The 18,750-nt window shown below is 41.4% G+C and overlaps 1 protein-coding gene across 1 annotated transcript in view; it reads right to left on the reverse strand.

Moving 5' to 3' along the window:
- galnt14 (UDP-N-acetyl-alpha-D-galactosamine:polypeptide N-acetylgalactosaminyltransferase 14 (GalNAc-T14)) overlaps positions 1-18,750 on the reverse strand; it is a 222,261-nt gene that overhangs the window by 21,074 nt on the left and 182,437 nt on the right. Inside the window, exons 8-12 of the mRNA XM_030721305.1 lie at positions 18,421-18,505; positions 12,194-12,297; positions 8,142-8,268; positions 2,778-2,870; positions 1,857-1,940 (exon numbers count right to left, since the gene is read on the reverse strand). Coding sequence (XP_030577165.1) covers positions 1,857-1,940; positions 2,778-2,870; positions 8,142-8,268; positions 12,194-12,297; positions 18,421-18,505 — 493 coding nt within the window. The remainder of the gene's footprint in view (positions 1-1,856; positions 1,941-2,777; positions 2,871-8,141; positions 8,269-12,193; positions 12,298-18,420; positions 18,506-18,750) is intronic.

The raw sequence follows: 18,750 nt of genomic DNA on the forward strand, positions 1-18,750 counted from the left end.
CCACAATCTTTTCTCGACCTCAACCAAACAGTTTGTAGCGCCTAAATCAGCAAGTGGAAGTGAAAGGTGGTGAGCAGGGTGGCAGAGGTGGCTTTGGAGGAGGCTACCGTGGGAGAGACGAAGAGGTCTTTGCTCAAGGGAATGAAAGTGGTCCAGAAAGGAAAGATGCAGGTGACAGTGACAGACCCAAAGTTACCTCTATTCCCCCAACTCCCTCTGAAGATGAGGGCGCCATTTTTGCTCACTACAAGACAGGTAACAACTTTGACGAGTGTGATGATATCCTGGTGGACCTCAGTGGAACCAACTCTCCGCTGGCTATAATGACTTTCGATGAGGCATCACTGTGCGAGTCCCTGACAAGAGATGTCAGCAAGTCTGGTTATGTGAAGCCCACCCCGGTGCAGAAGCACGGTATCCTGGATGAGTCCCCACTTGTGCTCAGCTTGTTTAGGACATAACAAAGAAGGGAGATCCACACAGCAGCAGTTTTACCAAACCCATTTATTGATCATATCCTAATAAAAAGAAACAAAAGGAAACTAAGCTCTAACCAATAATCAACATGCGTCTTAACTTAGAAATAACTACAACACAAAAAAAACCTAAGGTGGGTGCCTGCCTGGCACCAGCCATGAGGGGAGCGCCGCCATCTTAGGAGGAAACCAGCTTATATAGGCTCCCAAACAGGTGAAGCCACTTCCTAATAAAAGGGGAGGAGTTTTTAATTGCAACCTGAAAAGGAGGAAGAAAAATAGGCCAAACCAAAACTGACAAGGTCGGGGCCATCACAAAAGTAAAAAGTGTGTGTGTGTGTGTGTGTGTGTGTGTGGGGGGGGGGACACAAAGGTCTCACTGGGGTACCAACCAGGGTGTCCCGGCTGTTGCACAGAATCCATCTGAGCATCTTGCACTCCAAGCCTATCTTGTCTGTGTTTATTCTAAATGATCTCTGCTGCTGCAGACACATATGTTTAATTCCCCACTCATGTGTGTGTAAGGGCAGGTTTATAATGACAATCAGGCGTTTGATAGAAAGCTGTACAATTCCCAGCTTGTGGATTGCTGTTAGCCATGCTAGCTAGCTGCAGTTTATGCTTATAGCGCATTCCAGCTGACGTCGGATTTTCCAAGTTCCCAGTCAGAATTTTCACCACATAAAAATGACGATCCTTCAAACTGAACCGGGTAAAGTGGTTGGTGAGTAAAGATTGGGTTGATGTGGCCAAAAAGCACACTGTGGGCTCTTTCACCGAAAGCTGCTGTTGATCCAGCTCTAATCAAGAGCAAAGACACTGATATGAAGGTTGCCCGAGTTCGACACGACAGCTGTTCTCAGCACAAGATTTATTCCCTGGTGGAATTTTTATTTTCACAGTGGGACTTCCAGAAAGTGATCTAAAAATAGCAGCAGTGCTAGAAGTGGCTGTCCTTGAAGAGGAGATTGGTCAAGCGTAAATAACTTTTTATGAATTGAGTTAGAGGTAGAGAGACAGATTAAAAACAGAGCAATTACAACTCCGGCAGCAGAGGCTGGGATATCCTGATGCACAGAATTTGATAATGGCTGCAAAACTTCCTGTTTTTTTTTTTATGGTGTTAAAAAAAAGGCATCAATTACTCCGATTTTACAGAGCTGTTAAAAAAGCTTTTCAGAGAGAGAGTCGTATCCCTGATGACGAGTTAAATAAAGTTTATGAGTCAACAGCAAAACATTCTCCTTTAGAAGGTAAGGATATCCTAACAATGAACCCAACAGTAATAAAGCCACTTCTGGCCTTACTATTTAAAATTCTCTCCTTCGTTTGCATGCTTTTCCTGGACAGATAAGTCTGAAGACACACACACATACTTACTTGAGCTCTGGATAGACATTGTCCAAGTACCACTTGAAGGATTTACACTTGAGCTTCTTGCGGAGTTCCACTCTGCTCCGGATACTGAAAGACACACAAAACCAAACACTCAGATTGATACAAAAGCTGGCAGCTAAACAACTTTCATTAAAAAATATTTGTTTCTGCCCGTCCTGTCACGCAGGGAGAAAAAGTGATAAGGTAACGAGACAAAATAAAGCTGACAGAGACAAGGACAAACTAAGAGTTCAGCTGGGGTCAATAGTGGAGGTGTGACAATGCAGGAAAAACCTTAAAGCAGTGCTGAAATGTCACTGTCTACATGTGTGTGACTGATAAATGCTGACATTTATACACGGACACCCGCTGTTTCTGTCAGCATCCATCATTGGTTGTAATTTTGCCACTCACATCCCATCTTAGCTGAAAAGCTGTGCTTCAGTCCCCTCACTGTCAGAAGAAAACACTTTCAGACACTGTTGAATGACTAAGAGTTAAAGGAAATGCCCTCTTAGGTTCTCTGATTTTATTATTCCATTGTGCAAATCAATGAACAGACTATTTTATGGCCTTATTCCTAATTCAGTTTGATTTTTGCGGTATCTGCTAGGAGCAGTTAACTTGATAAAGGAAGGAGTTTATACTTCTGTGAGTTAACTTTGGCAAAGTGCAACAATCTGCCACTTCAGTATTTTTATATATTCTTTTACTTTATATTTAAAATGTGATGGTCAACACAGTTCATTTAAATGACCTACAGTACAATTGCACTGCTTGTTCTAATTCTGCCTGTAATGCTCTTTTTGGCTTTGGTGGAAACAAAGAAACACAAGTCCTGTTTGAATATCTGACCGGAGGAGTCAGAGGCGATGCAGATGAAACATCGTCATGTGAGAGTCAGATGTATTTGTGTGTTCTTACTCTCCGTAGGATTTGCCTCGTGCTGCCGGGCGAGCGGAGTAGTAAAAGAGACGGAAATCATCCATCCACACCTCGGCCGTACGACGTGTGTTCCTGTAAGCACAAAAGGCCAATCAGCCAGATGAGAATGTGACTGAAGACTAGTTCAGTTTCATATTTGCAAAAGTCTAAAGCTTCTAGTCCTGCGAAATACAGGAAAATATATTAAATATATTAATAAAATATATTAATTGTGTACAGAAATGGACTAAATCTCGAAGCATGAATGGCAGGAAATCAATCAAAATAATGGTACAACATCATAAGGTAAATCTTTGGGAATTAAAATGTTGGCATCTCTACTTCTACCCACAGGATGCAGATTTTTTTGGTCTAAATATAGATGTAGGAAGTGTTTAGTTGCTTTTTTAAACTTTACACTATCTGAGGCATCCCAAATAATTTTATGCATGTGTGATTATGACTGATAAAATGCATTGTGAAACAAAGACGTGATTTATTAATCACATACAAGGTCTCTGAACAGAATGAGAACAAAGAGAGCTTCACCTCAGGCACAGAGAGAGTCTCTGTGCTGTAATGTTAAGTAATTACATTTAAATGACATTTAAATGTAATTGTCTCTCCCCTCAGCCCTCAGATGACCCCCCCCCCGAGCCTGGTTCTGCTGGAGGTTTCTTCCTGTTTAAAGGGAGTTTCTCCTTCCCACTGTCACCAAGTGCTGCTCATTGGGGGTCGTTTTGACTGTTGGGTTTTCTCTGTAATCATTGTGGGGTTACCTTACAGTATAAAGCACCTTGAGGCGACTGTTTGTTGTGAGTTGGCGCCATAGAAATAAAATTGAATTGAATTGAAAATGTCTAAAAAAAAAGAAAATATATATATATATAAAAAAAATTAAACATTAAAAAATCCCCACTCGCCCTGTGGGCGGTCTTTGTCCTTCAAGCTTGGGTCCTCTACCAGAGGCCTGGGAGCTTGAGGTTCCCAGGCCTCTGGTAGATGTTCCAAGGACTGCGCTCGTCTGCACAGAGATCTCAGATGTTGTTCCAGGAATCTGCTGGAGCCACTCTCCCAGTTTGGGGGTCACTGCCCCGAGTGTTCCGATTACCACGGGGACCACTGTTACCTTCACCTCCCACATCCTCTCTAGCTCTTCGCTGAGCCCTCGGTATTTATCGAGCTTCTCGTGTTCCTTCTTCATGATGTTACTGTTGCTTGGTATTGATACGTCCATCACTACGGCCGTCTTCCTGTGAAAAGGGGACTCTCCAATGACAGTGCAGGGGCATTGTTATTGGAGACAATTTGACCTGCACGCCTCAAAAATTGCTAAAAAAAAAAATGCCCCTGTTGGAGACCAGGCACCACTTAATCTATCAGAGTGGTGCTGGAACCACAGAGCATATATAACAGATAAAAGCATATACATAACCTCTGCAAGACCTCTTTAACATGGTTTGTTAAGTCCCATTTTGAAGCCCTGAGCAGAGCATTTTAGCAATCACCATCTTGGTTTTTGGAAACCGGGTGTGACAAACAAGCGCTCCCACCCTCCAAACCACAGAACGCAGCATCATCCCAGAGCCAACCACAGGACACCCCCAGAGGTCGCACATCCATGTCTCGACAGTTCAGAGTTCAGTTTGGTGGCATTCAGTGTGTATACAATATAACATGTTAACGCAATGTGCACAAAGGATCACAATAAACGGTGTGATATGGCTCGCTGTGATGTTTTCTGCTTTTGCATTAAAGCACATTATGTTTTCCTCTATTCAGGAAGGATTTCCACACACACACAGAGTCATGGTGATACCAAGTGTAAGTCACAGCTACTGCTGTATCTCATCATTTCTGTTCAACTCACTGCACTTTATTCACCCACACAGCACTAACAGTAAACCACATTTTCTCCAACTCTCATCTCCATTTACTCTTTTTTTCCCCTCCCTCTGTCTCTCTGTAGTAATTAGCTATTAGCTGAGTTTCTGTGAGCTGTGAACAATTTCACTGAAATGACAGAAACCCTCCATTACAGGCATTACACACAGTGGCTGTGGCAGTTTAATGAAAGGGGAAGAAAGAGGGGATATGAGATGCTTGTAGGCGTATAAACATAAATATGTGTCACATGCAGGCTCACAATTAAACCCTCTCGCCGTGCACACGCATGCACACAAACACGAGGTCACGGCGGCAGACCTCAGCGAGGGAGGAAACAGCATAATCTTTGTAATCGAATTATTAAGCAGCCCTTTTTATTTAGCATATTCATAATCCGGACTGCCAGCGCCGAAGCCTCCAGCTAATTAACCAGCAGAGGAACACATGAGGAGACAACAGCAGCTTTGTTTGGGAGGATGGCATTGATCACGAACATCAGGCCATCGTGATACAAATAAAAGTCATCATCTTCCACATAGAACAGATGTTGCCTCGGTAACGGCCAACAGGGAGCAAAATGAGCGACTAAACAGCCCGACTTTCAAAAAGAAAAAAAAAGTCTCAGTGTTGGCACGAATTAGCTGCTTGACACAAAACAATAAGTTAATATGAGCCATTTGGTTGAGACTTCGCTCCAAAGTGCCATTTAGCAGTGGGAGCGCTCATTCTGGGAGCAGAACCCTCCATTCTGGCATCTTTAGTGCCTTGCTCTGCCCATTAAGCCACAAAGGGGACCTCGGCTCCCGACCCTGGCGGTGCTGCTGGTGCTTTGCTTGCACGCTGAGGTTTATGAATTAGTGAACTGTTAAAGGAATAATTCACCTGATAAATCATCACTCCCAGACATTCATTGGATCCCAGGAGTTAATTTGGGAAAAGCACCGCAGTTTGGTTTCGATAAACTCTCTCGCTCCGTCTTCTACTTTACTTTGTCATTTAAAGTGTTTCCCAGAATGACTTTTTAATACATGCCTGGACATGATATTGGATATTCACTAGCAAAGGGCCCAATTAAAAAAATGGGTTTCAATATTAAAGAAGGAAATTGAGTTTCTCTCGTGACGATTTTTTACTGACAAGTTTTAGTTCGTGTTCCCTAATATACACTGAACAGTTTAACATATGAGAGGAAGGGCCAAATACAGGACATGGGAGGCACAGTAAGGGTCCAAAAGTGAAGAATTTTAGGGCTGAGGTCATACGCAAGGGGTCAGTGAATGTGGCAGAGCATAAAGCCAGGAAAATATTAAAAACAAGAAGAACAGGAAAACTTGTTAATAAACGGCTGAAAGCTCGACTACTTGGAGTAAAAAGAGAATCTAGCGGGTGACAGAGAATCTGAAGAGGTGTCGCAGGAAATTGGAGGGAAACCAACAAAGGGAGGAAGTGAACCTAATGGAAGCACAAAATAAAATAGGAAATGACTTAACATAAACATACCCAAAATCCCAAACCATGGCGGTACGAGGAACACACCGCGCAGTCGTGTTTACTTTGTTCTCGATCCTGTAACCTAAATGGAGCTGTTATTGTAGCCGTGATTGATCTATTTATACGAGACCGATTCGGAAGCGTTCTGAGCACATTAGTCCTGTTAATGGATTATTGGACTGCCTGTAAACATCTTTCTGTTCGAACTCTTTGAAAGGGGCAGAGAACAGAATACAGCTTATGCTAATAGGATAATATTGTGCTTGCAGCTCAAAGGCTCCCAGGCAGCTGTAAATCCACTTTAACAATGATGGGAGCGGCAGCGTTCAGCGGCTGTGACACACACACACACACACACACACACACACACACACACACACACACACACACACAGAGCTCAGAATGGAAACACTGCACGTCCGCTTCCCCTGCATGTCACAGTAATTCAGACATCACGGAAATTTGTGGGATTATTAGTTGGGCAGGTAAGCGGGCACGTGCTCAAGGATTATATATATTTACACAAAAGTCAGACAAGTTATTAATTTAGTAGTGAGGTTAGGTATTTAGGCTAGAAGGTCAGTACCACGGAGGAAGCAGAAACTAGACAGACATGAAATTCCTCACATAATTAATTTAACTCCACCATATTAAATTAAAGTGACTGAACAAACACAGAAGGCAGGACATGCATAATGTTAATAACAGCTGCAATGGTATAATGTTAATCATCGCCAAAGATCCTGCAGGAATAAGAGTTTGCACAGATCCTCAAAGGAGAGCCTTCACTCTTCATATTTATGCGACAAAAAACAAAGAAAAAAAGTCAAATATGAAAGAGATGATGAAGGCCAAATGAGACCGGTAATGGAAGGAAGCAAACTTCACAGTGTGGGATATAATGGCAGAGCTGTGGTTGAATTCCTACCTGGGAACACACTGACCCAGCCTACAGGGGGCAGTAGGCTGGGATTTCGGGTGCATTTTCTGCTAATGCTAATAAATTTATAAAAGCCTGAATACAACCAACGCCTGCTCAAATGTGATTGTCAATAAGAGCACAAGCAAAAACCTTCTTCTGGGACCAAGAACCTTAGCCCACAGATTTGTTTTTATTGGTTAAATCAACTAAAATATTTTTCACTGAGGGCACACTGCACAAATAAAATCCAGTAAATTCCAGACAACAACAAACACTTAAATTTTTCCAAGACTTCAACATTTCAGATGGGAGAGAGTTCCAAAGCATTGGTGTGCAGACACAGACGGCTCTGTGTTAACACTGTGATCTTCCAAATGTCAAGTACAGACCAGATTCCTTCAGTCCAAATGGTCATTATAATGATTCATTAGTGACTCATGACACTGAGTCACTAATGGCTGAGCAAAAAAACCAAGAACTGCAATCCAAGATGAAAATTCTCAAATATTTCTTATACATGGCTCAAAAAACAAACAAACAAGGAAACCCTTGATGATCACAGTATAACACAAAGTCAGTTAAACTTCAGGAATACCAATCTGTCCAGTTAGGAAGCATCATTGTAAATCAGTTTCATCTGCATTGGTACAAATAAAAGTGACGAGGAGAGCTGGACAGGACCACAGAAGGGCATCGACGCAGCAGCAATAGGACCCGTCTCCTGATATCTGCTGAGAGACAGCAAACCTTACAACGTGTGGAGGAGCCGGGCTACCTGTGCAACCTGAGCAGGCTGCAGGTACCATCTCATGTTACCAGGGGTGACAAAAACACAAGCAAAAAGTAGGGATAAGGAAAGAGTCTGTGCCCACCACCTGCAGAACGGTTCAGTTTTTGTGTTGCCTCTGCAGTGCACCTGTTGTCACTTTAATTTGCACCAAAGCAGGTGAAGCGGATTCACAATGGTTTGTGTTTCTTAACTGGGCAGATTGATATCCTGATTAACTGATTTTGTGTTCTACAGTGACAGTAAGTTTTCCATAACTCGCCCTTCAGACGCTTACTTGATGTACGTGTTGGCGTTGCCTTCAGGAAAGACGTACGGGTGTTTCTTCCTGAAGACGTGACCGACTCTGCTGCAGGGCAGGATCTCCAGACTGCCGCCACACTGCCAAACCCGGAATGAGATCTCTGCTCAAAACACAAACACACATATGAAAGACATTTAAATGCCCTGATACTGTTATATGTTATTAAAGTGTCATATTTTATTCCAGTGTCCATTTGCTGACTGATTAAAAAAACTAAAAATGAATGTGGCAGGTATGTGATAAAAACTGTCTTTGATATTAAATATTAAGATATGTCAGAGTTGCTTTTTTCACAGCAAAACTGCAGAAAGGTTTTGTACTGAGTCTGTATTTGGCTCAGTCTCCTATAATTCTCTCTTCCATTCTGTTCTCCTTTATTACAGGAGCAGCTTCAGGTGTGCTGGGGGCTGGGTCTCTTAATTACCCAATCACCTGTTGGGACTTAAATACAGGGTGTCCTGCATCTGCACGCCACCAGACTGTAGACCAGATGAATGCTAGTGTGGTTTGAGCGCATCAGTAATTTGCTACATTCTGTTAGCTCCCGTACTAACCTGCCTTTTCCTGCCTTCCAGTTTCACTTGCCCGTATCCAGCCTGTGATCTATTCCTCTGACTGAGCCCCATCTCTGTTTTTCCTGGCGTTCCTCAGGCCTCACATCCCGAGCCTCTCGCCCAGTCACCTTATCATCTCAGCTGCTACTACCCATGTAAATAAACTCACTGGTGATTTTTTAAAGGCTGGGTTTTCAGTCATCTGTGACCAGCTGTACACTTAAATAATCTGGCCTGATTATTGGAAGCAGCTTTGATAATTTTGTATTAATAGTAAGTAATCTGTCTGTAAGACTATTCACTGAAACTGAAGGCGTAATATCTAATAAAAATAGCCCAAATCATTTAAGTCAGCTAGAAACATTACGTGTATAAAGCTTGAATGTTTTTATTCATTAAACATATTCAGGCATCCAACTCAGCTACCTGCCATCAGTGGTAAAAATGATACTTTTGCATTTATTTCTCTGTGTTTTCACCTTTTAACTGTAACCAGAAGGATCCAAAAATCTGTTTATTTTTTTCAGCTTTGGTTTTTTTTCCTCAAACAAAATGACCTCAAGAATAATCCTCCCTTCAAAGCCAAGAATAGAGCTATCTGTTTCTGTGTATCTTTATATATGTCACTGTGTAATTTGTTGTATTTTTCTGCGAAGCACTTTGTGACGTGCTGCTGTTGAAAGGCACCATAAATAAATGTCGCCTTTCATCGTAAGCGTTATTTTTTCATACAGCACCTGTCATGCAGCCCAAAGTGCTTCACGCAGCACGACTGAAGCAATAAATAAAAGATGTTACTGTGCAAATTCAAAAAATAAAGCAATATGTTATTACATTACATGTATAATTACTACAAACCAAGATGGGTATTATTGTATCCTTTTAAATGTACAGAATGAGCACTTTTAACACACGTTGCACAGCATCAAATGTGTAACTGTGTAAATGTACCTGCTGTCTCTGAGGCTGTGTCTGTTTTCTGTTTTGTTTCCTTTCTATCCTGCACATCATGGCTAAGTGGGCCAAACTTCTCTGAATATTTGATGACACGCTGATGGACTCTGATTTGTTTTATGTGCGTTATAATGTGTGTGTGTGTATTATGTGGTTGCACTGTGTGCATTTGTATGACCTGCTTTCACTAGGCTCATTCTCGGATGTGAGCGCAGCGACACACATTAAAGACACAACTAACTTCACTTCATTTCACATCATTCTGTGTGTGTGTGTGTGTGTGTTAATTCTGTCTGTCCACAGAGAGAAGGAAAGAAAAATAAGAGTTTCTCCAAAGAAAGAGAAACTGAAAACTTCACAAAGTTCTTGCAGGAACCGGGAGAGAGAGGGAGAGAGAGAACGAGAGCGCGGGAGAGAGAGGAAGTGAAAATTAGAGCATGGACTGGTTTGATGAGGGAGAGGAGGGATGGAGGCAAAGATGAAACACGAGAGAGTACAAAGGAGAACAAGAGAAGTCAGCAAGATGCTGAGATACTGACACAGAGCCTGTGAGACTGACAGAAACATGACAGAGAGCAAATGAGTGTGTGCGCGTGTGTGTGTGTGTGTGTGCGCGCATGTCTCCAAGGGAGATGAAAACCAGGCTAACCATCTTTCAGCGATCTGAGAAAAAGCACTACAGCAATCACCAAACAGGCTCCAACACACACACACACACACACACACACACACACACACACACACACACACACACACACACACACACACACACACACAGCTCAGATAACTGGAGGCAGGCAGCAGCAGGAGCACCAGATGTTGCTGCTGGATGGATGTCAGAAGGTAAAGACTCTTTTTTGCTGTTGAATGAAAAGTTCACCTTCGAGTCTGACAGTTATCTCATTAATTTAATCATCCCTCTGTCTTTCCAATCGACTCAGCTGTTTATGATCACACAGTGAACACCGGGGGAACTGTTCGAGTCGTGCGTCTGATGCGGTGCTCGGTGTGCGCTAAAACTACAGGGTGTGATCTCTTCACTTTTTCCCACTGTCACTCCACCTTTAAAAATCAGAATTCAATCCTGATTTCAATTACGCGGCAGGCTCAGCCGTCCTGCTACTTTTAAACTGCTGTCTCAAATTCTGTGATGCTTGCTGGGTATCCTCTACTGCAGGGATCCTCAAATCCAGGCCTCGAGGGCCGGTGTCCTGCACATTTTAGATGTGTCTCTGCTTCAACACACCTGAGTCAAATATAAAGTCATTAGCAGGACTCTGGAGAACTTGACTGCATACTGAGGAGCTAATTCAGCCATTTGATTCAGGTGTGTTGGATCAGGGACACATCTAAAACCTGCAGGACACCTCGAAGCCTGGATTTGAGGGGTTGCAGAGAGCATCTGGTAGGGCATGTGAAAGTGAAGGTGGTAGTGATGCAACCAAAGAACTTTTTCAGCGTGCTGTGCGCTGGGGCACGGTGGCACATACACCATTTAGATGGTTTGCAGTGGACGTTATCCTTCAGACACCACAGGACATTATGGTATAATTCTGCAATGACAGTCTGACCCTAGGCAACGAGCATGACAAGCACGCTCCTGATAAACCCCTGACCTGATGTTTAACCTCCAAGCTCACACACTGATTAGCCTTTTTTTTTTTTTTGCTGAAAACTGCTTTTTGGTCTCTCAGTTGTAGGCAGAGAGCCAGTTCTCATCACAAGTGATGATAGCAGACATGAATCTCAAGTCATCTTGACATTGAAGTTGGTGTTTGTTCTCTGTGCAGCTTTGATTCACACGGCGTAATCACTGACTGCAAGTGCAAGCCATCAAAACGGGACATCCACGATATGATGGCCTTCTAAAAGGTGGTGCAGAGGAGGACAGAGAAGAATTAACATTAGGCATGGGTCTTGAATTTTTATGGTTGCATCTTCTAATATTGTTTAAGACTGATTAAGACATGTGAGTGAACTGTTTTTGGTATAATGTGAAAAAGTAAACCAGCCCATTTCCTGCTTTAAGTGAAAGTCGACTTTTTAAATATTTAAATAAAACCATAAAAAAACATGAATCTTGCATAAAGGCATCATCTTGCTACTGAGCGTGTCAGCCACACAGATTTTCTACTAGTAAATTCAGGATTTATGAATGTTATGTTTAAAAAACCGGGTTGTTAAAACCATAGTGAAGAACATCCAGATTTGATACACAGTTCAGATGTAAAACTGCAGATGTTTCTCTGACTCAAACACTGAGCTCATTGAGTTTCTGTTTTTTCATCCTGATTCTGACTCATTCTGAACTGATGTTTTTTCCTTAAAATGTATAAGAGAAAGCATTTATTTACTATAAATCACATCCATTTGGTTATAAAAGGCGCATCAAGTAATTATATTCTCAGCCACAAGACTCTAAAAAATGTCTGTTTTTAGGTCACATGACATCAGTTTTCAGTGTTTTATGAATTTCACCTAATGCTGACAGTATCAATCTTCAGTAAGGCAACTCACCAAAGTTTTCCCCGCCCCAAATGTCCATGGCGGTGTCATATTTGCCGAGGTGATTGAACCAGGACCTGTCAATCACAAAGAGTCCACCTGCAATGATGGGGGTCCTGTCAGAGAAACAAAACAAGGAAAGAAAGAAGGGGCTCAGCATGCTGAAGAGCTTTCCTGTCGACTGCTCTAACCTAAAGTAAAACTGTCTACTAGATTTAGGTCTCATCACGTGCCCAAGAAAATCCAGAGATGGTGGAGTTTCAAATGCATAAACCTGTACTGCCTGTACACTTTTCTGCTGGGAATAAACGTGATAAAACAGCAGAATCTTCTGCCCCCACACAGGCTTGTGTTTGTCCTCATATTCCTCTAGAATTATCTGATCTAATCCAGATTCAAGGAGCTTCTGTTTCTTTTTGTTGTGCTGTTTTCTTTCTGTTTGCTGTGGCACAAACACACACACACACACACACACACACAGTCACACAGATACAGCCCGGACAATGAGACGAGTGAATAGCTGAAGGCCAGCACGCACCATCAAATACCCTCTGTTTATCAACAATTATCCTGCCGTCATCGCCTGCAAATAGCACCCAGTGTGTGTCCGTATGTGGGTGGCAGAACATAAAGCTTTTTCAAGCTCAATTTGTCCTTGTGTGTTTAAAGGAATGAAACTGTGTGTATGTGAAACTTTGTGTGCATGCAACTGCAGAAAGTTAGGATATTAAAGAGCATGAAATAACTTGGCAAATGGTAAAGGTTTGATTTTTGTGATGTTGCAAATGATACTTTTTTCATGCTGCCGGTTTAAAAAATAGCAAAAAATAACTAAATACATTTACGGTGTTTATCATAGATGCAAAGGAGGAGACACAGCAATCAATAAAAAATCTTGAAGGGAAATCTATTTGATAATTATGAGCAAATATATGAGCAGGTTGTGCTGCTGCACCGACTCACAGTAGAAGTTCACAACGTTTTCAAGTAAACAAACACATTTCCTCAAGTCCCTCTGTTACCCTGCATTGATGTATGTGACTGATAAGATTAGAGCTGGAGGCTTTGAAATGCATAATGGCAGTTATTATGAATATAGTTTATAAACGTGCTCCCAGACGGATGTGGTGACTCGCTCAGCCCCGGACTAAGTCACCAATGTTGATGTGACACAGACAAAAACAGCACACTGACTTCCAGGTAGAGACTGTCACAGTAAACAATCTACAATCTATCTTTCAACATGTATCTCCATAACGCATACACAGACACACACGCACACACCATCTGTGAAAGCTTACCCCGCTGCCTCCACTAAAAAAAAAATAAAAACCACGCACAAAGTCAGACAGTCACAAATTGGCACAGCAGCAAATCTGGGTTCCTGCCACCAATCTGACTTATGACGAAGGAGCAGTGCCAAAGTTTATTATTTATAACTGTGCGTGTGTGTTTGCTCTGTGGCTCCTGTGCCTTCCCTTTGTTTGTTCATCTCTCCACAGCAAATGATTTGTCAGGCATCGATGATTTGAGTTTGTGTAAACTTTCAGCATATTAAGTTTTTCATCACAGCCAACGTGTCCTCGTGCAAACCTGCTCTCATTTCCGAGGCCTCAAGACTCAACACAGTTAAACGTGCTGCATCTGTTTTCAGGGTGTAGGGTCAACGCTGTGTTTTAATCCAAACCGCAATGTTTTCCTAAACCTAACCAAGTAGATTTTTAGCGCCTGGATCCAACCAACATGTAAGGAAATAATTAGTCCCAATGGTGGAAACCTTTAACGACTTTATAACTCTTTACTCCAGTCGGTGCATCAAGGTGCCAAAGATGTCAAAGGACAATTGTGTATATACCAGTGACTTCCTTCCTTCCTTCCTTCCTTCCTTCCTTCCTTCAGTTTTTTGTGTTAAGTTTTAGTTTGCTTTTTTTTTTTCCCAATTTTATCATTAATTGTGTAGTTTTGCAGCTGATTTTCTTAAAAAATGATTAAAACAGAAATTGTCATGAGGAGTGGTCATGAAAGTAGGACCCTCACTGGTTGTTGCTGCCCACCCAGGAGGTGAGCACATGGTCAGGCGGTTCTCAGGTGCCTGGGGTCCTGGGGCCCTCCTCCGGTTTGTGTGGGGATGACTGGCCTGTGGCAGGGGTGGCTGCCCATCGTCGCTGGTTCTCTGGGGCTCTTGCCCTTTGGTCGTGGTAGACCCAGCTGGGATCGCCCTCCTCCTCCTCTTTGGTTGGACACACTATCGGGATGTGCGGTCTCAGGTCTTCAGTCCTCATGAGGGGCTGAGGGCCGCCTGGGTTCCCTGAGTCTCTCTCTGTATATCTCTGGCTCCGGGGGTCATCACCCTCTTTACCAAGTATTTTTCATGACAAACACACACACACAAGCAACCAAATAAGAGTATGTGTTTGTTGTTTGTTGTATTCTTTTCTTTCAGGTGCTGTTTGTTGTGTGTTTTTTTATGTGTATTTTTGTATTATTTTGCGGATGCAGCAATTGTTGACACTCATAAACCAATAAAGAAAATAAAGGAAAAAACCTAAATGCAGTTTATTGGCCAATCTGCCAAAGAAAGTGGAAAACAGTAATATATATATATATATATATATATATATATATATATATATATATATATATATATATATATATATATATATATATAAACAGGAATTGGATGAGATGCAGGTAAGAAAAATCAAACCAATAACAAAGGGAGGAAGTAAGACTAATAGCGAAAATGAAAGAAAACTAGCCTACAAAGTAAAACAGGAAATAAAGAAAAAGTAATGATACATGGAAACAAACCTAAACATAACACACAGAGGTACACAAACACCGGGGAGGCTGGAATAACAAATAGAATCAGACAACAAAAATTTAGTCATAACCCCAAAATAAGCAAACCAACAAACAAACAAAAACTCAACATCACTACAATAACCCAAACTCAACCAAAACAAATCTAAAAAAACAACCCAAGAATTCAAAGCTAAAAACAAAGAAGCAAAATCCTGAACAACAAACAAACAAACAAACAAACAAACAAACAAACAAACAAACAAACAAACAAACAAACAAACAAACAAACAAACAAACAAACGGGCATTTGCTGGTATTTCCTGTGCAGTTTAATTTTGTTTGTTTAGACAGTACACAGTATTGTTTCAGTTATTTTTTTAAAAGTGCAATTAATTCATTTTCACACATAATTTTTACTACTATAATAAACTTGAAACACAACGTGTTTTTTTTTTTTTGGTCACTTTTGTTTCCAGTCGTTGTTTTCTCGGGTTGAGAAAAAAATAGGAAAAAGAAAACATCTCGGGTAAAAATCACAGTATAACTAAATGTTAGAGGTCAAACATCTCTTTTATATTCTGATGAGCACACCTGCAGCTGACACCTGTCTGAAAAAGGTTGGAGGCTTTACATGCATGACCTGAGGCTGCCTGTGCAAACAGTTCTTTAAACCACATCAAAAATCAACTGCCGTTGTTTTTCTGCCATCAAGTCAGCCTGCTGAGGTCACTGCAGCAGTAAAAGGTCAGAGCACGATGACAGTTACTGATTACTGCACTGCATTTTTTTCATTTTAACACCAGTGGGCCACATCAGGACTGCAATTAATCACCTCAGCCACAGAAAGCATTACCTGGATATTCCCTTTTCTTTGCAGGCATTGCTATAATAGTCTGTGATTGTGGATCATTTCTGCCATTTTCATATGAATTATCTGCTAGAGCCTTTTATTGAAGTCTGCATGCAGTATAGCACATAAAGTAAGTGATATTAATGAATATGGTACATTTATAGTAGTCTATTTACTGTGGTCTATTTATAATTTCAGCATAAATAGACCACAGTGTACTCATGAGTATAAATTCATGAGAATACTCATCTTAAGACCTGACAATATTAGAGAAAGAGAAATAAAAGAGAAAGAACCCCAATGATCAGATGATGCCATATGAACAAACACTTGGTGATGAGGAGGAAGAACTCCCTTTGTGGATCCAGCAGAAACAAGCTCGGAGAGGCAGCCATCGCCACGTCTGGTTGGAGGTCGAGGGGAAAGAAAAGAGTAGCAGAGAGACCACGAGCAACGAGCAGCACAAAACGAGAGCGTTGACAAAAGTAAATGCCATTCAGTCGTGACATTTAAATGCATGGGGAGTGAAAAAGAAGTATTCAGAGCATCATGGGAACTCCCCCAGCAGACTGAGCCCCTAGCAGCTAACTAACTTTATAAAAATCAAGTTTTATATATATAAAAATCTGAGGACTCTGGAGTAGCACAGTGAGTAGAAATACCAAAATTCCACAAAGAAGGACCACAACAGGCTCAGATTTTTTTAATAAAATCTTTTTTAATAAAAGCAGAAAAATGGCTCTGCAAGCCAAAATCAGTAGGTATTTCTTTTTAATAACTTCCCAAAGGCAAATGTAAACACAGGAAAACTATTGCACACTGAGGAATGCATTGCTGGGATGCATAGCTGCACTTCTATTTGCCCGTGTGGACTTAATAAAAGGCAATATTGGGTGTGAATTTTGCTGTTGTTTAGTTTTATGCACTGCGCTTTCCACCTGCAGGTTTCTGAACTTTCATGCACAATAAAAACACAAACGTGAAGAAGAATCATTCAAGTACATTTCAGCATTTACAGCTCAGCTTTCCAAGTATGAATAATAAGAAAATTCTAAGAAAATGTGAATTAAACTTTGTTTGAAATGAGTGACAATAAAGTGAGGCACAAGTTTATTACAAGATAAAAACAGCTATAAAAGTAAGATAATGAAAGGGCTGGAGCCTCTCCCAGCTGTCACGCAGGTCGCCAGCCTTTCGCAGGGCCAACGCAGAGAGACAGACAACCACTCACACTCACGGGTAATTTAGAATCAATTAGCCTAACCCCACTAACACACACGTTCATACAGGCACGTCCTTCTACAGCTAAGTGCTTACTAGCTAACATTTACACACGTTAATTGGGGTTCAGTATCTCGCCCAAGGATACTTTGGCACGCAGCCTGGAGCATCCAGGAATCGAACCACCAACCTTCCGATTAGCAGATGACCTGCTCTACCTCCGGAACCACAGCCATCCCAAAACACAAAAAACAAAAACTACCAGGGTCAAAATTATGACCCCCGATGCTAATTGTTAATTGTGTGTCCTTCATGCTAGATTAAGTCCTGCAGTCATTTGTTGTAGTTTTCAACAATTCTCTCACACGTCTCCTGAGCAATCCCAGCCCATTCTTCTTCTGCAGGTCTCTCAAGCTGGTCTTCTGGCATGGACCTTGGTCTTCAGTTCACCCCAAAGGGCTTTGAACGGGCCACTTTCATTTGGTCTTGTGGAGGTCGATCTTCACCAGGGGCAACGTATGTTTTGTGTCGTTATCATGTTGATTGACAATGTGACGGTGCAGGCCCAGGACTGCTGCTGACTTCGTTCTTCATGATTCCTTCCACCTTGACGAAGTTCCCAGTTCCAGACACACTGAATCATCTCCACAGAATAATACTCCCACCACCGTGTTTCACTGTGGGGACGGTGTTCTTTTTAACGCCTCTTCCTTGAATTTCCCGATGATGCGTCTCACCTATGAGAACTTTATATGTCCACCTGCTGCTTTGTGAGTGTCAACAATTCTTTTTTCTCGAGTCAAAACTAAATATTCAGAATTATTGAAGCTATTTTGTTTCTCTTTAACTGTTGTCCTTAACATTTTGGCTGCTATTACGTGGTGCTTTCCAAAATTTCAGGATAAATAAAGCAACTTATCTCACTTCACCTATTTTTATTTTAACTGCTTATTAACTAAAACTGCAAGATTATATGCCGGATATTTAACTTTCCTTCAGTCACTAATAATGGTTAATATATACTATGCTATAAATCAATTGCACAGGCACACAAACACATACATAAAAATAAATTTGTTTTAATTTTCATGTTTTTAATGAATTTAATGGTTCAGAATTCAGCACAAAAAGAAGTGTAAATTTGTGCTTTTGCACTTTGTCCCATCTCATCTTCCACTGTGACATTTTATCAGACCTCAGTGCATCGCTTCCCTTTTGTCCCCTCACTCCTGCTCTTCCCCCTCTTCTTCCTACCTTCTCTGCTTCTGCTCGTCTGCACTTACTTAATGAGCCCTGGGTTCAGAATCTATGTAACCACAGTTATACATTTTAATGTTTGAGTTTTTGTGCATGCGTGCATTACTTGATTGGCTGGGTCGGGTCAGTCCGGCGAGCTCTCTGTTCGGCCGACAACTGCTCCCACTTAAAATGGAGACTCCAATCAAAACCTGAGAGAGAAGAAGAGAGTACAGCATACGCTTTAAATAATATTGAATATAGAGGAGACTGTGCTCCACCGGGGCTTCATTAACTTAAGATGCATGCTGAATAAGGCAGCAAGACTCGCAGGTTGCAGGTCCTCAACATAATTCATAAAAAAAAAAGAGAGCTATATTTTATTTTTCTGATACTAGGTAGGTGTAATACAGATAAGAAATATAATCTCGATTTCAATCAATTAAAAAAATATATT

Source organism: Archocentrus centrarchus, chromosome 24, assembly GCF_007364275.1.
Source record: "Archocentrus centrarchus isolate MPI-CPG fArcCen1 chromosome 24, fArcCen1, whole genome shotgun sequence".
Classification (NCBI taxonomy): domain Eukaryota; kingdom Metazoa; phylum Chordata; class Actinopteri; order Cichliformes; family Cichlidae; genus Archocentrus; species Archocentrus centrarchus.